The 17,653-nt window shown below is 41.9% G+C and overlaps 3 protein-coding genes across 3 annotated transcripts; all 3 read right to left on the reverse strand.

The window, feature by feature from the left end:
* Positions 1 to 923: 923 nt before the first annotated feature.
* On the reverse strand, positions 924 to 1,862 carry LOC102502717 (olfactory receptor 7D4). Its single transcript, XM_006156143.1, has one exon. It carries the CDS (start codon positions 1,860 to 1,862, stop codon positions 924 to 926), a length of 939 nt encoding a protein of 312 aa, XP_006156205.1.
* Positions 1,863 to 6,716: 4,854 nt separating this feature from the next.
* LOC102475424 (olfactory receptor 7D4) lies at positions 6,717 to 7,673 on the reverse strand. Its single transcript, XM_006156163.1, has one exon. The coding sequence runs from the start codon at positions 7,671 to 7,673 to the stop codon at positions 6,717 to 6,719; it is 957 nt and encodes a 318-aa protein (XP_006156225.1).
* Positions 7,674 to 15,132: 7,459 nt separating this feature from the next.
* On the reverse strand, positions 15,133 to 17,513 carry LOC106735678 (olfactory receptor 7D4). Its single transcript, XM_014590750.1, has 2 exons — positions 17,500 to 17,513; positions 15,133 to 16,126 (listed from the first exon to the last, which is right to left on the reverse strand). The coding sequence occupies exons 1-2, from the start codon at positions 17,511 to 17,513 to the stop codon at positions 15,133 to 15,135; spliced, it is 1,008 nt and encodes a 335-aa protein (XP_014446236.1).
* Between the last annotated feature and the right edge of the window lie 140 nt (positions 17,514 to 17,653).

A 17,653-nucleotide genomic window follows, 5' to 3' on the forward strand; every position in this document is an offset into this window, starting at 1 on the left:
ACTCTCTCAACTTTCCTATGCTCTTCCCCTCTCACACTCTCTTTCCACTTTGTCTCTAGTGTCCATTACAATTTTTAATACTTTCATGTGTTCCAGTCTTTCAGTCTCTACAGAGTGCAGACAGTTGGTATATGTTAAGTGGAGACATGCAATGTCTCTCTTTCATATCCTCACTTGCTTCACTCAGCAACAAATCTTCCATATTCATCCAATTTCTATCAAATTCCAGGACCTTGATTTTTTTTTTTATGGCTGAATAGTATGAAAAATTGTGGCACATATACTCCATGGAATACTATTCAGCTTTTTAGGAATTTTTAAAATTAGATTTTTGCTATAGGGCATGTGTGCCCACTGGAGAGCAACAGAGAGAGACAGAGAGAAAGAAAAAGTAAGAAATCATCCTTCTAGGGAGATGGGCATGGTGCAATCTTTTTTCTTCCATTCTCTTCTTGGGATTTTGGGCATGTACACACATACCTGGCAAGATTTTCAATCCATGGAGTCTGGGACTCAAACCATTAAATCAGTCATGTGGGAGCCAGAGCTTTAACTTCCATGCCATCTGGTGATCCCTCTCCATTTTAGAGCAGATTTTTTAAAAGAGAGGGAGAGAGAGAGAGAGAGAGAGAGAGGAATTGCTGAAAGAGTTGTTGAGGAGAAATACATACAAAACCAAATAACAGTAAAGCACTAGAACCTTTGATAATAGAATATGAAACATAACTTTCAGGGAAGAAAAGGGCTTGAAAGAGTTGTTGAGGAGAAATACATACAAAAACAAGTAACAGTAAAGTAATAGAACCTTTGATGATAGAAAATGAAACATAACTTTCAGGGAAGAAAAGGGCTAAGATACATAAATTCAACATATTCTCTTCATGTGCCCACAAAGTTCACTAAGTTCTGAGGCCAGTGATCCATCATGGACAAGAGGCTGCCCTGCTGAGGAGTCTCTCCAGGGCCCCCTTCACGTCCTTGTTCCTCAGGGTGTAGATGAAGGGGTTCAGCATGGGGGTGACCACAGTGTACATCACTGAGGCGATCGAACTTCTTTGGGAAGAATGGGTCACAGCAGAACTGAGGTGGACCCCAAGCCCTGTCCCATAGAACAAGGAGACCACGCAGAGGTGAGACCCACAGGTGGAGAAAGCTTTATACTTGCTGGCAGTGGAGGACATCTTCATTAAGGAGGAGACAATCTGAGAGTAAGAGTAGAGGATCCCGGTTATGGGAATCACACCCAGTAGGGCGGTTGCTACATACAAAGCAATGTTATTGATGATGGGATCCGAACGGGACACCTTGAGAACTGGAGCCACTTCACAGAAGAAATGTGGAATCTCAGTGCCTACAGAGAAAGTCAGCCTTGTCATTAGTACGATGTGAAGCAGGGCCACAAAAAAAATAATACACCAAGACATTAGAACCAGAAGGACACAGACACGAGGGTTCATGATGACCGTGTAGTGTAAGGGGTGACAGATGGCCACAAACCGGTCATAGGCCATTATGGTCAGCAAAAAATTATCCATTCCAGCAAAAATCATAAAAAAATATAACTGAGTGAGGCACCCTCTATAGGAGATGTCTTTGCTGTGTGCATGGATGTTTGCCAGCATCATGGGGACCGTGGTGGAGGTGATACAGATGTCTACAAAGGACAGGTTGGAGAGGAAGAAGTACATGGGGGTGTGGAGGTGGGAGTCAGAGCTGATGGCTAAGATGATGAGCAGGTTCCCAAGAATGGTGACCAGGTACATGGACAGGAACAGCCCGAAGAGAAGGGGTTGCAGTTCTGGATCCTCTGAGAGGCCCAAGAGGAGAAATTCTGTTACTTCAGTGAGATTTTCTGCTTCCATGTAGTTGGCAATTCTGCTTGGGAAGGAGGTAAAAACAATGTCCCATGATCAGTCCCTGGCACCTCAGCTGGTTATCACTTTGCAATACCACCCTTGGGAGGATGTCCTTCACCTTCTATTGAGTTCTGCCAAGGACTGTGACTTATTCAACTATGAGGTAACTGATATTCATTAAAAGTGTAAGATTATGGGACCAGCAGTTAGTGTAATGGCTATGTCGCTGGACTCCCATGTAGTCAACCGTGGTTTGAGTCCCAGATCCGGTGGCTTAAAACTCATGCTGGGCGCGTGTGCGTGCGTGCCCAGGATCCCGGGAGGAGAGTGGAGGAGAAGGGATTGCGGCGTGGCCATCCCCCCTGGGGGGTGATTTCTCGCTTTCTATCTCTCTGTCTCTCTCTGTCTGTCTGGCGAGTGCACATGCCCTATAGCAAAAACCTCTCCAAAAAAAAAAAGTGTAAGATTATGAGGCCAGTGGGTGGCATGGTGGTTAAAGCTCTGAACTCTCATATGACTGACTATGGTTTGAGTCCCAGACCTGACCTGGTGGCTTGCTATCTTACTTTCCATCTCTTTCACTCTTTCTGGTGATCACAGGTGCCCTATAGCAAATTAAAGAAAAAAAATATAATAAATAAAGTTAAATAAAGAATTCTTTTGAAAAAATGTAAGATTATTGTGATTTTCTTTAATGGATCAGAAATCTCTCTCTTTACATTTGCTCGTATGTTTTAATTCTCATGCTTGAATCAATAGATCTAAATGAATTTCTCCTTTGAAATAACACTTCCCCCCCAAAAAATCAAGACATTTCATGTCTTATCCTTGATAAGCACCACAATTTGTTCATTCTAATAACTTTGTTATAATGAAGACTGGGATTTTCAATTCAGACAAGCTTTATTCTGTGATCTGACACTTTGTAGTCATATGACAGTTAATTTTTAGTGCCTCATTTATTACTTTAAAAAAATATGGTAACTAGGCCAACAGGTGACATAGTGGTTAAAGCTATCACAAGCTGAGTTCTGGACCTGGCAACTTGAAACTCACACCAGGCACTTGTGTGTGTGCACCCAAAATCCCAGGGAGGGAATAGTGGAAAGGGCTTGAAGCCTGGCCATCCCCCTTCTGGAGTGATCTCCCACATTCTAACTCACTATCTCTCTCTCTCTCTCTGGCAAGTGCATACACCCTATAGGAAAAACAAAAACAAAAAAAGGAGAGAAAGAAATAAAAGAAACTGGGTTTGAGTCAAACTGGAGAATGATTTGCTCTGCTAACTTACTACTGGGTAACCTTGAGAAAGTTATTGATACCTCCTGAGCTATAGATATCTCACCTTTACAGTAGGTAGAGTAAATGTTTCTTACATGGGAGGATTGAAAAACAAAATTGAGGGACCAGCAGTTGGTGTAATGGCTATGTCGTTGGACTCTCATGTAGTCAACCACGGTTTGAGTCTTGGATCTGGTCGCTTAAACTCACACTGGGCGCATGTGTGTGTGTGCCCGAGATCCCGAGAGGAGAACAGAGGAGAAAGGATTTTGGTGAGGCCATCCCCCCTAGGGGGTGATTTCTCACTTTCTGTCTCTCTGTCTCTTTCTGGAAAGCACATGTGCTCTATAGCAAAAACCTCTCAACAAACAAACAAACATAAAAGAAAAAAAATTAAACGATGCATGTAATTTTTCTCCTTTGTTCCTGTAGCAAACCATGTGTGCATTCCAAATAAAAATGTCTGCTGTTGATATAATGATCAATCTGTCTCACATGGCTAACACTTATTAATACCCCCCTTAAGTTAGGGCAACCATCAATAATAGAATTCTGATCATTATAAATACAACAGTTCTGGAGACCAGCAGATGCATGAGTGGTTATGCTGCTGGACTCTCACACGACCAACTGCAGTTCGAGTCCCGGACCCGGTGGCTTCAAAAATCACATGTGCATGTGTGGCCAAGATCCTAGGAGGAGAATGGAGGAGAAGGGATTGTGGTGTTGCCATCCCTGCCTAGGAGTGATTTATCACTTTCTCTCTCACTGTGTCTGTCTGTCTCTCTCCCTGGTGAGTGCATGTCCCCTAAGGCAAAAACCTCTAAAAAATTTTAAAATTAAAAGTAAGTAAGTAAGTAAATAAATAAATAAAACAGGTCTGTTACCTCTTCTGACTGCCATATGCCACTTGTAATGAATGAAGACCCCTATGGTTCCTTATTTCAGAGGATACTTGAGAGGTGAAGTCTTCCAAGAAGAGGAAAATCATGTGGACTGAATAAATAAGAGAAGACAACAAAATAACACACCCATTAAAATCGGATAGAAGGGGTGTGCGGGAGGGTGTGCTTGATTTGTGAGTATGATTTCCCTGTCAAAGATTAAGTGAATATAGAATTGTCTTAGTCTCCTTACTCTACAGATTAAACTCATTATCAATATTCTCTCTGCTTTTCCTTCTTAGCACCAGCCCTAGCAGGACCACACTGATACTCACCGATGTTTATCACAGAAGTTTTCTGTTCCACATTCCGTCCCTAGGAAATCCAATTGGGTTTACACTTAGGCTGTAACCAGAGAATTACAGGTCAGGTGTAGGTAACAGGGACATATTTAAAGTTTCAGTGACTCAGGGTATAATTCCCAGAACTACTCATTAAATGTATTGTTCTATTGTATTTTGTTCTCCAAACAATTAGTCTCCCTTAGCGTTCAAAGAAGATGGTAGAATGGGAGTTATTCAGTTAATTTTGTGTCGATGTAGACATTGGTGGGCAAGAAATGGAATTTTATTTCCTCTCAGGAGAAGCTCTTTCTTCTTTGGTTTGATGTAAGAGTTACAAGGTGTGTTCTCTAAAGAAATTGTAGTATCTACTAGGAATCAAACTCAGGTACCAACTCTCTGTAATGTGCCTCCCAAAGGCCAACGTTGGTGCTGGCAGAAAGTTGAAGGAGTAAAAAATTCTACAATGACTATCTGCGATGATCGTGTGGATTTTTCATGAGAGGACTAATAAACTAAAAAATTTTCATGTGAGAAAAAAAAGACTCTTTGGAAACTTTATGGATAACTCAGTGTTCATAAGTTACAGAGGGAAACAAGTCCTTTTTGAACAAAAGCAATGATTAACATGATTAACAGGTTTTTTTTTTTTTTTTGAAGAGATTTTTCTATAGGGCATGTACACTCACTGGAAAGACAGAGAGAGAGACGTAGAGAGAAATAACCTCTCCTGGGGGATGGTCATACCACAATCCCTTCTCCATTCTCTTTTTGAGATTTTGGGCATGGATACTCATGCACCTGATGGTGAGTTTTAAGTCCCCTGCCAGGCCCGGGACTCAAACCACAGTAGACTACATATCTACTACCATGTCCAGCGACATAACCATTATTCCATATGTTGATCATGAGGATTTTGGTTCTGGTGAAGAGTCACAAATTGAGGACTCATTCTTTGTCATTTGTTTGTGACATGGAGGCTTTGGTCATAATAGGGAAGGCTGCCCTGACAACCAACAAATAGATGGGCAGGGATAGAAGTACCCTAGGTAGAGTGGGTTGAAGAGTATTGAGGACCTATAGGTGACAATTACTAGTCATCAATAAAATTTTTCAGGAAAGGGAAGGACAGAGGTAAATCACAGCCTCAAGGAAGTATGGAGTAGGCAAGAATTTAAAAAATGAATGCAAAGGTCAGTAGATAGCGTGGGGGTTGTGGTGCTGGATCCCACACGGACAACTCTACAGTTCAAGTCCTGAACCTGAAAATCATGCCAGGCACGTGTGTGTGTGCCCAAAATCTCTAGAGGAGAATGGAGGAGAAGGAATTGTGTTGTGATCATCTTCCTGGGGGAGGATTTCTCATTTCTGTCTCTGTCTCTCTACAGTGAACACACATACTTTATATAAAACACAAGAAAAAAGACAAAAATAAATTGAACAAATTAATACAAGATGTGGAAATTTGTTTAATTTTAATACACAGGAAGTTCTAATTATTTAATTTGCAGGATGCAGTGTATACTCTAAATCAATGACGCATCGTATTTGCTGTATTTCCAATATATAGAAAAAGTGGGCCCAGAAATCAAGGTTTGGAAGTAGAGATGGCTGTACCTAATGTCACTCCCTGAGAACCATTTGGGAAGTCTGTGCTTCCAGGGTTGTCATTTGAAATTGGAACCAACTTTCAAATGGAAAATCACAGCACTACTCTTATGAAGAGTAGAACAGCAAAATTATGAATCTGGACTGAGCGTCCAGTTACCAAGTTTCATCTCAACACCATTTTTTCCTTTGACTAATGGAGTAAATGAGAGAAAATATCTTAAAGAAATAATTTCAGGATTAAATACTCCTATGTAAAGCAACAAGCCCAGACCCAAAGTGGCGATCACTTTGCCTTGACTATTACATGATTTTCATTCCATTTCTTCTAGGAAAAACAAAATCACAACCAACATACAGTGAAGAATGTTCATGTTGAAGAGGATAATTTTTGAGGAGACCATGACAACACTTGATATAAGTGCTTTCAACATTCAGTTAAAAATATCAGGAATAGCTATAGGAAAACTTACCAAAAATATAATTTTATGAGTAGGGCAAAAAAGTAAAAAAGGAATTACTGAAGAAGTTAGCTAAGAGAGAACAATAGGGGCCAGCAGGTGGCATGGTGGTTAAGGTGCTGGACTCCCACATGGTCAACCATGGTTTGAGTCCTGGACCTGGTGACTTGCTTTCTCTCTTTCTCTTTCTCTCTCTCTCTGGTTGAATTAAAAATAATAATAACAAATAAAATAAAATAATTCTTTTTTAGAAAAAGAAAAATATAAAAACATATAAAAGCAAGGTCATTGTTGCCTTGGGAATAAAGGCAATGCGCATTTTCTGTTGAGGAGTCTCCCGAGCACTCCCTTCACGTCCTTGTTCCTCAGGGTGTAGATGAAGGGGTTCAGCATGGGGGTGACCACAGTGTACATCACTGAGGCAGTTGAGCTTCTCTGGGAAGAGGAGGTCACAGCAGAACTGAGGTAGACCCCCAGTCCTGTCCCGTAGAACAAGGAGACCACAGAGAGGTGAGACCCACAGGTGGAGAAAGCTTTATACTTGCTGGCGGTGGAGGACATTCTCAGTAAGGAGGAGACGATCTGAGAGTAAGAGAACAGGATCCCAGTCATGGGAAACACACCCAACAGGGCAGTGCACACATACATGACGATATTAGTGATGAAAGTATCAGAGCGAGCTACTTTGAGAATCGGAGCCAGCTCACAGAAGAAATGGGGAATCTCAGTGCCTACAGAGAATGTGAGCTGTGTTACCAGGAGAAGGTGAAGCAGGGCAGCCCAGAAAACGATGAACCAACATATCAGCACCAACAGGCCACAGAAGCGGGGGTTCATGACGACCGTGTAGTTCAGGGGGTGACAGATGGCCACAAACCGGTCATAGGCCATCACGGTCAGGAGGAAGTTATCCATTCCAGCAAAGATCATAAAAAAGTACATCTGAGTGAGGCACTCTATATAGGAGATGTCTTTGATCTGTGTGTAGATGTTCACCAGCATCTTGGGGACGGTGGTGGAGACAAAGCAGATGTCAATAAAAGACAGGTTGGAGAGGAAGAAGTACATGGGGGTGTGCAGGTGGGAGGCAGAGCTGATGGCCAGGATGATGAGCAGGTTCCCAAACACGGTGACCAGGTACATGGACAGGAACAGCCCAAGGAGAAGGGGCTGCAGTTCTGGATCCTCCGAGAGGCCCAAGAGGAGGAATTCTGATACTTCTGTGTGATTTTCTTCTTCCATATTACTGGTGCGTCTTCTTGGGAAGAATGTGAAAGTGACATTCAATAACATCCACCTGCTTTCTCTTCAGCTAGTCACCACGTTACACTATGACCCTTGGATGGACATCTGTCACCTTTATAGACTCCTTCCGGTGACAAGGATTCACTCAGTCTAATGGTAGCCAATTTCCATTTTAATATGTACAGTCAGATTCCCTTCAATTTAACAAAAATCTCTCTTTTCTTTTTTGAGAAGTTTTTGCTACAGGGTGTGTGTGCTCCCCAGAGAGACAAAGAGACAGAAAGCGAGAAATTACCCCCCAGGGGGGATGGCCACACCGCAATCCCTTCTCCTCCATTCTCCTCTCGGGATCTTGGGCACGCACGCACACGCACCCTGCGTGAGTTTAAGCCACCGGGTTCAGGATTCAAACCAGGGTCGACTACATGGGAGTCCAGCGACATAGCCATTACACTAACTGCTGGTCCCTCTTTTATTTTCTACTCATTAGTTTTAATTCTTCCATTTGAGTCCACAGAGAGAGGGAAAGTGAGAAATCACCCCCAAGAGGGGGTTGAGGCCATGCCACAATCCCTTCTTCTCTGTTCTGCTGTCAGGATTTTAGCCGCCCATGCACACGGACCAGCATGAGTTTCAGGCCTCTGGGTCCAGACTTCAACCATGGAGTCGGCCACGTGGGGTCCAGTGCCTTAATCACCATGCTGTCTGCTGGCCTAAGTTTCATTTTTTAAATGACCCTTCCAAAATAACTAAAAGACATTTTGTGTCTTTTCTTTGATATTCCCATAGTTTCTTTATTTTAGCAGCTCTACAATAGAAATTAAGACATTGATTTCCAACTCAGACAACCTTCATTCTATCACTTGACACATCCTAGTGATGTTAAAGTTAACTCTCAATGCCTTACTTCTTTCTTTCTAATGGTATTACCATTACCTTCTTTGTGAGGTTTAAAATGCTTTTGTGCAGAGTAGGTTATAAATAAGTAATGTAATTGCCATTAAAATCCTCCTTCTGTGATTATTTTGGATGCAATATTCTACCAAGTTACTTCAAAGATCTGTTATTTTACAAAGTTGTTTTTATTTTTAAAAATTTTTCTATAGAGTGCATGCACTCACCAGGGGGACAGGGTAAATGGCCACTCTACAATCTCTTTTCCATTTTCCTCTTGGGATTTCAGATATATATACACACACATGTGACTGATCTGGTTTTCAAGCCACCAGATTCGGGACTCGAAGCACACTATCAGCCATGTGGGGTCAGTGTGTTAACAATCATGCCGGGCACTGGCCCAAAACTGATTTCTTGAATCAATTCCTGGAGTAGAATTTTTATCTGCCAACTTAGAACTATTATTCTTAGCTGCAGATCACTCACTTCTACAGTAGGGGGAGTAAAAACTTCCTACCTTGGGACCAGCAGATGGTGTGGTGGTTAAGGCACTGGACACTCCCATATGACCGACCAAGGTTCAAGTCCTGAATCTTGTGGCTTGCTTTCTCACTTCCTCTCTCTTTCAGTCTTACCCTCTGTCTCTCTCTGGTCAAACTAAATAATAATAATAATGAATGAATGAATAAATAAAATAAAATAAATAATTATAAAAAAAACTTCCTACCTTGTAGGATCGAAGAATAAAATGAAATGAGATGACACATGAATTTTTCTTTGTGGTTCTTGTGACACACAATGGACATTTTACAAGTGTGAACTTCTGCACTTAAGATCACAAGGAATCCATCTCCCATGGCTATCACGTATCCATAGTCTCCTTAACCTGGGGCAGCTATTGAACACCGTAAATACATTACCTCTCTTGACCTCCATGCAGCCCTTCTAGTTAATGAAGATCCCTATGGCTCCTTCCTTCCGAGAATGCCTGCCGGGTGAGAAAAGGAAAAGCATGGAGACAAAATAGGTAAGAGGAGAAAACGAAAGGACACAATCATTACAGTGAAGAGGAAGGGGTGTGTGCATATATTCTTGAGTGCAGATGTAGTGGATTAACATCAGCTGGATTAATTGCCAAAAAAATAGGACTGATAGAGTTGACTTAAAAGTATTCCAAGCTGCTGGGCCAGCAGAAGCCGTGGTGGTTAAGGTGGCTGAATGCCCCATGGCCGACTATTCAGTTTGAGACTCTGACCTAGCAGCTTGTAAAACACGCCTGGCAAGTGTACATGCATGCCCCAAATCCCGAGAGAGAATGGAGGACAAAGGATTGTGGTGTGGCCATCTCCCTTATGTGTGTGTGGGGGGGTAATTTCTCACTTCCCTCTCTCTCTGTTTCTCTCTTGTGAACACATGCGCCTTGTGGAAAAAATCTGAAATAAAAAATCAAAGCTTTTAAAAATGAAATCATCCTGGAAATAGTAAAAAGGGAATGTACAATTTGAAAAGAAATGTTCACTTTTTTTATGAGAGAAAACAGGATTGTATTACAATGGTGTAGCGGTTAAGGTTTTGGGCTCCCACATGGCTGACTGAGATTGGAATCCAGATCCAGAGACTTAAAACTCATGGTAGGCACATTTGCGTTCGTGCCCAACAGCCAGAAAAGAGACTGGAGGAGAAGGGATTGCACCATGGCCATCCTCCTTGGGTGGGGGATGAAGGGTGATTTCTTGCTTTTGGTCTCTCTGTCTCTCCAGTGACAGGGGCATACGCCCCATAGCAAAAAAAAATTCGGTCTTAAAGAAAGATGAACAATTAATACCAAGTCAATGAATGCAAGTTGGTTTAAAGTAAGAATGTTTGTAAACAAAATTCAACATTAAAAAAATGTCAATAAATAGAAACAATCACTGGGCAGACAGGTGGCCTGGAGGTTAAGGACCCGATCCCACATGACTCTCTGTGGTTTAAGTCTCAGACCTGGTGCCTTGAGAAATAGTTACCATGGTCACAATTCAAAAAAATACACTTGAAAATATTTTACAGTCAGTGGAAGCAGAACCTCTTGAGAAACGAGAAGACCATTAACTCAAGAATAAATGGTGTAAAGTCATAGGCAATGGTTGTGCTCTGTGAAAACCTGTGTTATTTATGTCGAATTCCTAACAAGCTAAGGGGGTCTGCTCTAACTTTAATAATTCAATATTTTCCTTACTATTTAAGCAGGTTAGTAAGATGAAAAAAGAAAGCCTCACAACTAAACATCAGAAATAATTATGTATTGTATTATATTGGGTACACTAATGCAAAAAACAAAAAAACAAAAAAACATACACAATTATAGAGCTGTCCAATGATATCGCTATGCTAGATCAGCCCGCAACAATATTTAGGAGATTTAAGAGAAAAATCCAGTTACATTAGGACTGAAAAAAGATGATACTCCTAGTAGATCTTCCATGTGATGAATTGAAGCAGGAAGTCTAAGAAGAATCTACGTCTAGGGAACAACTGTTGAAGATGTTGCAGACTCACCAGAAAAAAATATATACCCAAGGGATGGCCGTTTCTCTCTCTCTCATTGGAGGGAGGCTTTAGTTTCCAGAAAGAAAGAAAATAAAACAGAATGGGAGCAGGCAGGTAGCGCAATAGTTAAGGCACTGGACTCCCATGTGGTCAACTGTGGTTTGAGTCCCAGACTTGGCTACTTGCTTTCTCACTTTTCCTCTCTCTCTCTCTCTCTCAGGTCAAAACTGAAGAATAATGATGAACAAATAAAATAAATAATTCTTTAAATAAAAGACAAGAAAATGAAGCAGAATGAACTGGTTTCAGTGGAAATCAAAGTCCTTTCAAAGTGCAGCAAGGTCACTTTCATAGGCTATATAAATATGAAATTATTACAGTTTCTTTACTTTAGAGATAAAGCCTAGTACTCCCTTTCTCTCCCATTTTCCTTCTCTCCCCTCACAGGATCACACTGATGCCCTCCAGTGTTTACCAAGGAAGCTTTCTGTTCTCCAGAACCCGGTTGGGTTTTCACCTAGGCTGGGATCAGAGAATTATAGGTGAGGAGTAACAGGGACATTTTAAACATTTCCAGTATCTTAAGGCTTGAATTCCCAGAGCACCTCATTAAATATATTGCTCTATTGTCTTTGCATTTGCCAAACAATTCAGCTCCTTTGGGGCCCAAAGAAGAGGGCAGAATGGGAACTATTCCATCAGTTTTATGTCCATGTAGACAGCGGTGGTGATTGGGAGATGGATTTTATGTTCTCCAAGCAGAAACTCTTTCTTTCTTCAGTTTGGATGAAAAGTTCCAAGATGCTCCCTAAGGATATTTTAATTTCATTTTTAGAAAAGAATGATTTATTTAAGTTTATTTATTATTATTATTTTATTTGACTAGAGAGAGACAAAGGGAATGTGAGGAAGCAAGTTGCCAGGTCCAGGACTTAACTGTAGTCTGCCATGTGGAAGTCCAGCACCTTAACCATCACACCACCTTCCAACCCCAGGATATTTTAATTTTTACAAGGAACCAAATCTCTCTAATAGGCCTGCTGTAAGGAATCTTTAGAGATTGTATGGATCACTCAGTGTCCACCAAGTTACATAGACAAAGAAGTCCTTTCTGAAGAAAACGGAAATGGTTCTGTTGAAAAGAACAGGGGCCAGCAGGTGGGGTGGTGGTTAGGATGCTGGACTCCCACATGGTTTGAGCTCCAGACCTGGTGGCTTGCTTTCTCACTTCATGCATGCATGCCTAAAATCCTACGAGAAAGGAGAAGGGGTTGCTGGGTGGCCTTTCCCCTGGGGGGTGATTTCTCAGTTTCTCTCTCACTGGGAGCACACATGCCCTAAGGCAAATACCTCTCAAAAAATATATATATTTTTAGGGCCAGCAGATAGCATGGTGGTTAAGATGAGGAATTCCACATAGCTGACCTGGTGGCTTGAAAAACACACTAAGTATGTGTGTGTGTACCCAACATCCTGAGAGAAGAATGGAAGAGAAGAGGTGGTGGCATGGCCATTCCCTTTGGGGGGTGATTTCTTCCTTTCCCTCTCTCTCTTGGTCTTTCTGTGTCTGTCTCTAGTGAGCACATGTGCCCTATGTCAAAAACCTGCAAAAATAAAAATAAAAAAATTAATAAACTATATGAGTTTAATTTCAAAGAGAATAGTTATATTAAATACGAATGTTTGAATACACAGGAAGTTCTGGCTGTTTAACTTTCAGTGAGCTATATAGACTCTAAATCAATGATAAATTACATGTGCCACATTCCCAATGCTTAGAGTACGTGGGTACAGAAATCAAGGGTTGGAATAGAAGTGGCTGTACTGAAAGTCACTCCCTGTGAGTCACTCAGGGAGATTGTGCCTCCTGGCTCCACTACTCTGACTTCTGCACATGGAGAGGTCTTGACTCCTAACAGATAGCACTTCTAGAGAAACAGTAATATTTCCACTAATTTTAAGAGTGATTTTTGCTATTGGCTGCTCGTGCTCACCAGAGCAACAGAAAGTGAGAAGTCACCCCTCAGGAGGGATGGCTACACTGCAATCCCTTCTCCTTTATTCTCCTCCTGGGATTTTGGGCACATATGCACATGCACCCTGCATGAGTTTCAAGCCACTGGGTCTTGGACTTGAACTGTGACTGACCATTGTGGAGTCTAGCGACATAACCATTATTCCTTCTGCTGGTCCCTCCCACTAAATTTTAAGCTATGCTGATACTTAGCAGTTTAAGTCTCCTGTGCCAAGAAAAGGAATCATCAGTCCAGTAGAGGTCATTGACCCTGGTCATAATGTCCTTGTGTGGTCACAGGAACGGGCATGCACTGTCCCCTCTGTGTTTTGTTGGTGTTAGACCAGCCCGAGAGCAATGTCAGCACAAACACAATTGTGGATGCAGATAACTGCCAATGTGTTATCCTTCTCATTGAAGGAAAGCTCAATGGGGCCTGCAGGTGGTGTGGTGGTTAAGGTACTGGACTCCCACATGGCTGACTGTGGTTCGAGTCCTAGCTTGAAAATCACACTCGGTGTGTATGCATGCGTGTCTAAAATCTCAAGAAGAGAATGGAGGAGAAAGGGTCATGGCTTAGCCATCCTCCTTGAGAGGATAATGTCTCACTTTTCCCCTCTTTGCACCCTATGGCAAAAACTTTAAAAACAAAACAAACAAACAAAAAACAATAACAACAACAACAAAAAAAGTAAGAAAATGATCCCACCATAAAAAGAAAAAGAGCAAGGCAAATTAACTAACAAAACAATCAAAACAAGGAGGAAGAAAAGGAAAAAGAGAAGACGAGAAAAGAGAAAGAAAACCAAGAACCACACAAAAAATGAAGCAACATCGCAGAGTGTTCCACATCAAATTCATTTGATTCGTAGTAATACATCACTACGAATCAAATGAATCAACCAGCTTTCAAACCAAACATCATGGCACTATTTTTATGAAGAGTAAAAGAGTGAAATATGAGTCTGGACTGAGTGACTGAGTGTCAGGTTACCAGTTCTCTCAGCGCAGTCTCTTACTTTGACAGATGGAGTAAATGAGAGAAAATATCTTTTTTTTTTTTGGAGAGGTTTTTCCCTATAGGGCGCATGCGTTCGCCAGACAGACAGAGAGAGACATAGAGACAGAAAGCGAGAAATCACTCCCCAGGGGGGGATGGCCACGCCGCAATCCCTTCTCCTCCATTCTCCTCTCGGGATCTTGGGCACCTACGCACACGCGCCCGGTGTGAGTTTTAAGCCACCGGGTCCGGGATGCGAACCGCGGTCGACTACGTGGGAGTCCAGCAGCATAGCCATTACGCTAACTGCTGGTTCCGAGAGAGAAAATATCTTAAAGAAATGATTTCAGGATTAAGTAGTCCCACATAGAGCAACGAGCACAGTCCTGAGGTGATGATCACTTTGCCTCGACAATTGCATGAGTTTAATTTCCTTTCCTCCAGGAAAAACAAGAACACAACCAAAATAAGAAGAATGTTCACATTGCAGAAAATAATTTTTAAATTTTACTTCATTGATTATTATGGTTAGTGCAATTATTATTATTTTTAAATTGAAGGAGAGAGAAAGATGGAGAGAAAGAATGAGAGAGAGGGTGAGGGAAAGTGAGAAAGCAAGATGCCAGGTCCAGGTTTCAAGTTATGGTCGGCCATGTGAGAGTCCAGCACCCTAACCACTACTCCACCTGCTGATCCTGAAGAGGATACTTTTTGAGGAGACCATGAGAACACTTGATATCATAAGTTCTTTCAACGTCAAGTTAGAACTGGCAGGAATGGCTAAAGGAAAGTTTACCAAAAACGTAATTTTATGAACTTCGTAAAGGGCAAAAAGGTAAAAAAGGAATTACTGAGGGAGTTGTTTAAGGGGAAAAAAATATAGAAACATATAAAAGCAAGGTTATAATTGCCTTGAGAATAGAAGAAATGAAGTCTTTTGTAGGGGGAGGTTATTTAAATGTACACATTTGCCTTAAGGGTCCATAATGTCCAATAGTTTGGAGGCCAGAGATCCATCATAGACAAGAGGACACTCTGTTGAGGAGTTTCCTGAGAATCCCCTTCACATCCTTGTTCCTCAGGGTGTAGATGAAGGGGTTCAGCATGGGGGTGACCACGGTGTACATCACTGAGGCAATCGAGTTTCTCTGGGAAGAATGGGTCACGGCAGAACTGAGGTAGACCCCCAGTCCTGTCCCATAGAACAAGGAGACCACACAGAGGTGAGACCCACAGGTGGAGAAAGCTTTATACTTGCTGGCGGTGGAGGACATTCTCAGTAAGGAGGAGACGATCTGAGAGTAGGAGTAGAGGATCCCGGTAACAGGAAATACTCCCAATACGGCTGTCATGACATACAAGATAATGTTGTTGATGAGAGTATCAGATTGGGCCACCTTGAGAACCTGAGACAGGTCACAGAAGAAAAGTGAAATTTCGGTCCCCATAGAGAAGGTCAGCTGCAACATCAGTAGAATATGGAGAAGGGTGTTCCAGAACATGATGAACCAAGACATCAGAACCAGGAGGACACAGAGGCAGGGGCTCATGATGACTGTGTAGTGCAGGGGATGACAGATGGCCACAAACCAGTCATAAGCCATCACGGTCAATAAGAAACTATCCATTCCAGAAAGTATCATAAAAAAATACACCTGAGTGAGGCACCTTCTATAGGAGATGTCTCTGCTGTGTGTCTGGATGTTCACCAGCATCTTGGGGACAGTGGTGGAGACAAAACAGATGTCTACGAAGGACAGGTTGGAGAGGAAGAAGTACATGGGTGTGTGGAGGTGGGAGTCAGAGCTGATGGTCAGGATGATAAGCAGGTTCCCAAGCACGGTGATCAGGTACATGGGCAGGAACAGTCCAAGGAGAAGGGGCTGCAGTTCTGGATCCTCGGAGAAGCCCAAGAGGAGGAATTCTGATGCTTCTGTGTGATTTTCTTCCTTCGTGTAACTAGCAGGTCTCCTTGGGAAAAAAGTGAAAGTGATATTCAGTGACAGCCAGCTGACTTCTCAGCTAGTTTTCACTTTACACTATGACCCTTGGATGGACATCTGTCACCTTTATAGAGTCGTTTCAATGATGACGATTCACTCAGCCTAATGGTAGGTAGCCAGTTTCCATTTTAATCTGTATAGTTTGTCAGATTCTCTTCGATTTAACAGAAATATCTCTCTTTTATTATCCACTCACTAGGTTCTTTTTAAGAATCATTTTTTAGTTAGTTTTACTCATCATCATTATTATTATTTTTAATTGACCAGAGAGAGAAAGAGGGAAAGTGAGAAAGCAAGCCACCAGGTCCAGAATTCAAACCATGGTTGGCCACGTGGAATCTAGCACCTTAACCACCATGCCACCCACCTGCCCCTCTGCTTACTAGTTTTAATTCTCTTATTTGAGTTAATGAACCTAAGTATGAATTTCTTTCTTTTTCTTTCTTTTTTTGTTTTTTTTTAAGTTGTTTTTTTTTTTCCATAGGGTGCATATTCTTGCTGGAGAGGGAAAGTGAGAAATCACTCCTTAGAGGGGATAGCAATGTCCCAATCCCTTCTCCTCCATTCTGCTCTCAGAATATTAACCACCCATGCACATGCACCTGGCATGAGTTTCAGGTTGCCAGGTCCAGGACTCGAACTACAGAGTTGGCCATGTGAGATACAGTGCCTTAGCCATCATGCTATCTGCTGGCCTGAGTTTCTTATTTTGAAATAACTCTTGGACCAGCAGTTAGCGTAATGGCTATGTCGCTGGATTCCCACGTAGTCGACCGCGGTTCGAGTCCCGGACCTGGTGGCTTCGACTCATGCCGGGCGCGTGTGCATGCGTGCCCAAGATCCTGAGAGGAGAATGGAGGAGAAGGGATTGCAGCGTGGCCATCCCCTCTCGGGAGGTGATTTCTCGCTTTCTATCTCTCTGTCTGTCTGGCAAGCGCACACGCCCTATAGCAAAAACAAAAACAAAAACAAAAACAAAACCTCTCAAAAAAAAAACAAAAAAAAAACAAACCTTCTGAAGCTTTCTGAGGGTAGAAAGTTCTGAAGATAAATATTTTACAAGTTTCTAGTCATCACATGAAGATACTCTCACATTTGGTGTCATTCTTCTGCTCATTTGGTGTAATCCAACCATAAAGGACTTCTTTCTTTCTTTCTTTTTTTTAAATAATTTTCTTTAAGGTGTGTGTGCTCACTGGAGAGAAACAGAGAGGGAGCAAGAGAGAGAGAGTGATTAGTTATCCCCGGGGGGGATAGTCATGGCGTACCCTTCTCCTCCATTGTCCTCTCAGAATTTTGGGCACACACATGGACCTGGTGTGATTTTCAAGCTACTAGGTCCAGGACTCTCAGTCAGCTATGTGGGATCCAGTGTCTTACCTTCCAGCTACCATTAATCTTGTATTTTCTTTCTTTCTCTTTCTCCTTTTTCTTTCTTTCTTTCTTTCTTTCTTTCTTTCTTTCTTTCTTTCTTTCTTTCTTTCTTTCTTTCTTTCTTTCTTTCTTTCTTTCTTTCTTTCTTTCTTTCTTTCTT

This window comes from Tupaia chinensis, unplaced genomic scaffold, assembly GCF_000334495.1.
Source record: "Tupaia chinensis unplaced genomic scaffold, TupChi_1.0 Scaffold000482_1, whole genome shotgun sequence".
NCBI classification, from domain to species: Eukaryota; Metazoa; Chordata; class Mammalia; order Scandentia; family Tupaiidae; genus Tupaia; species Tupaia belangeri.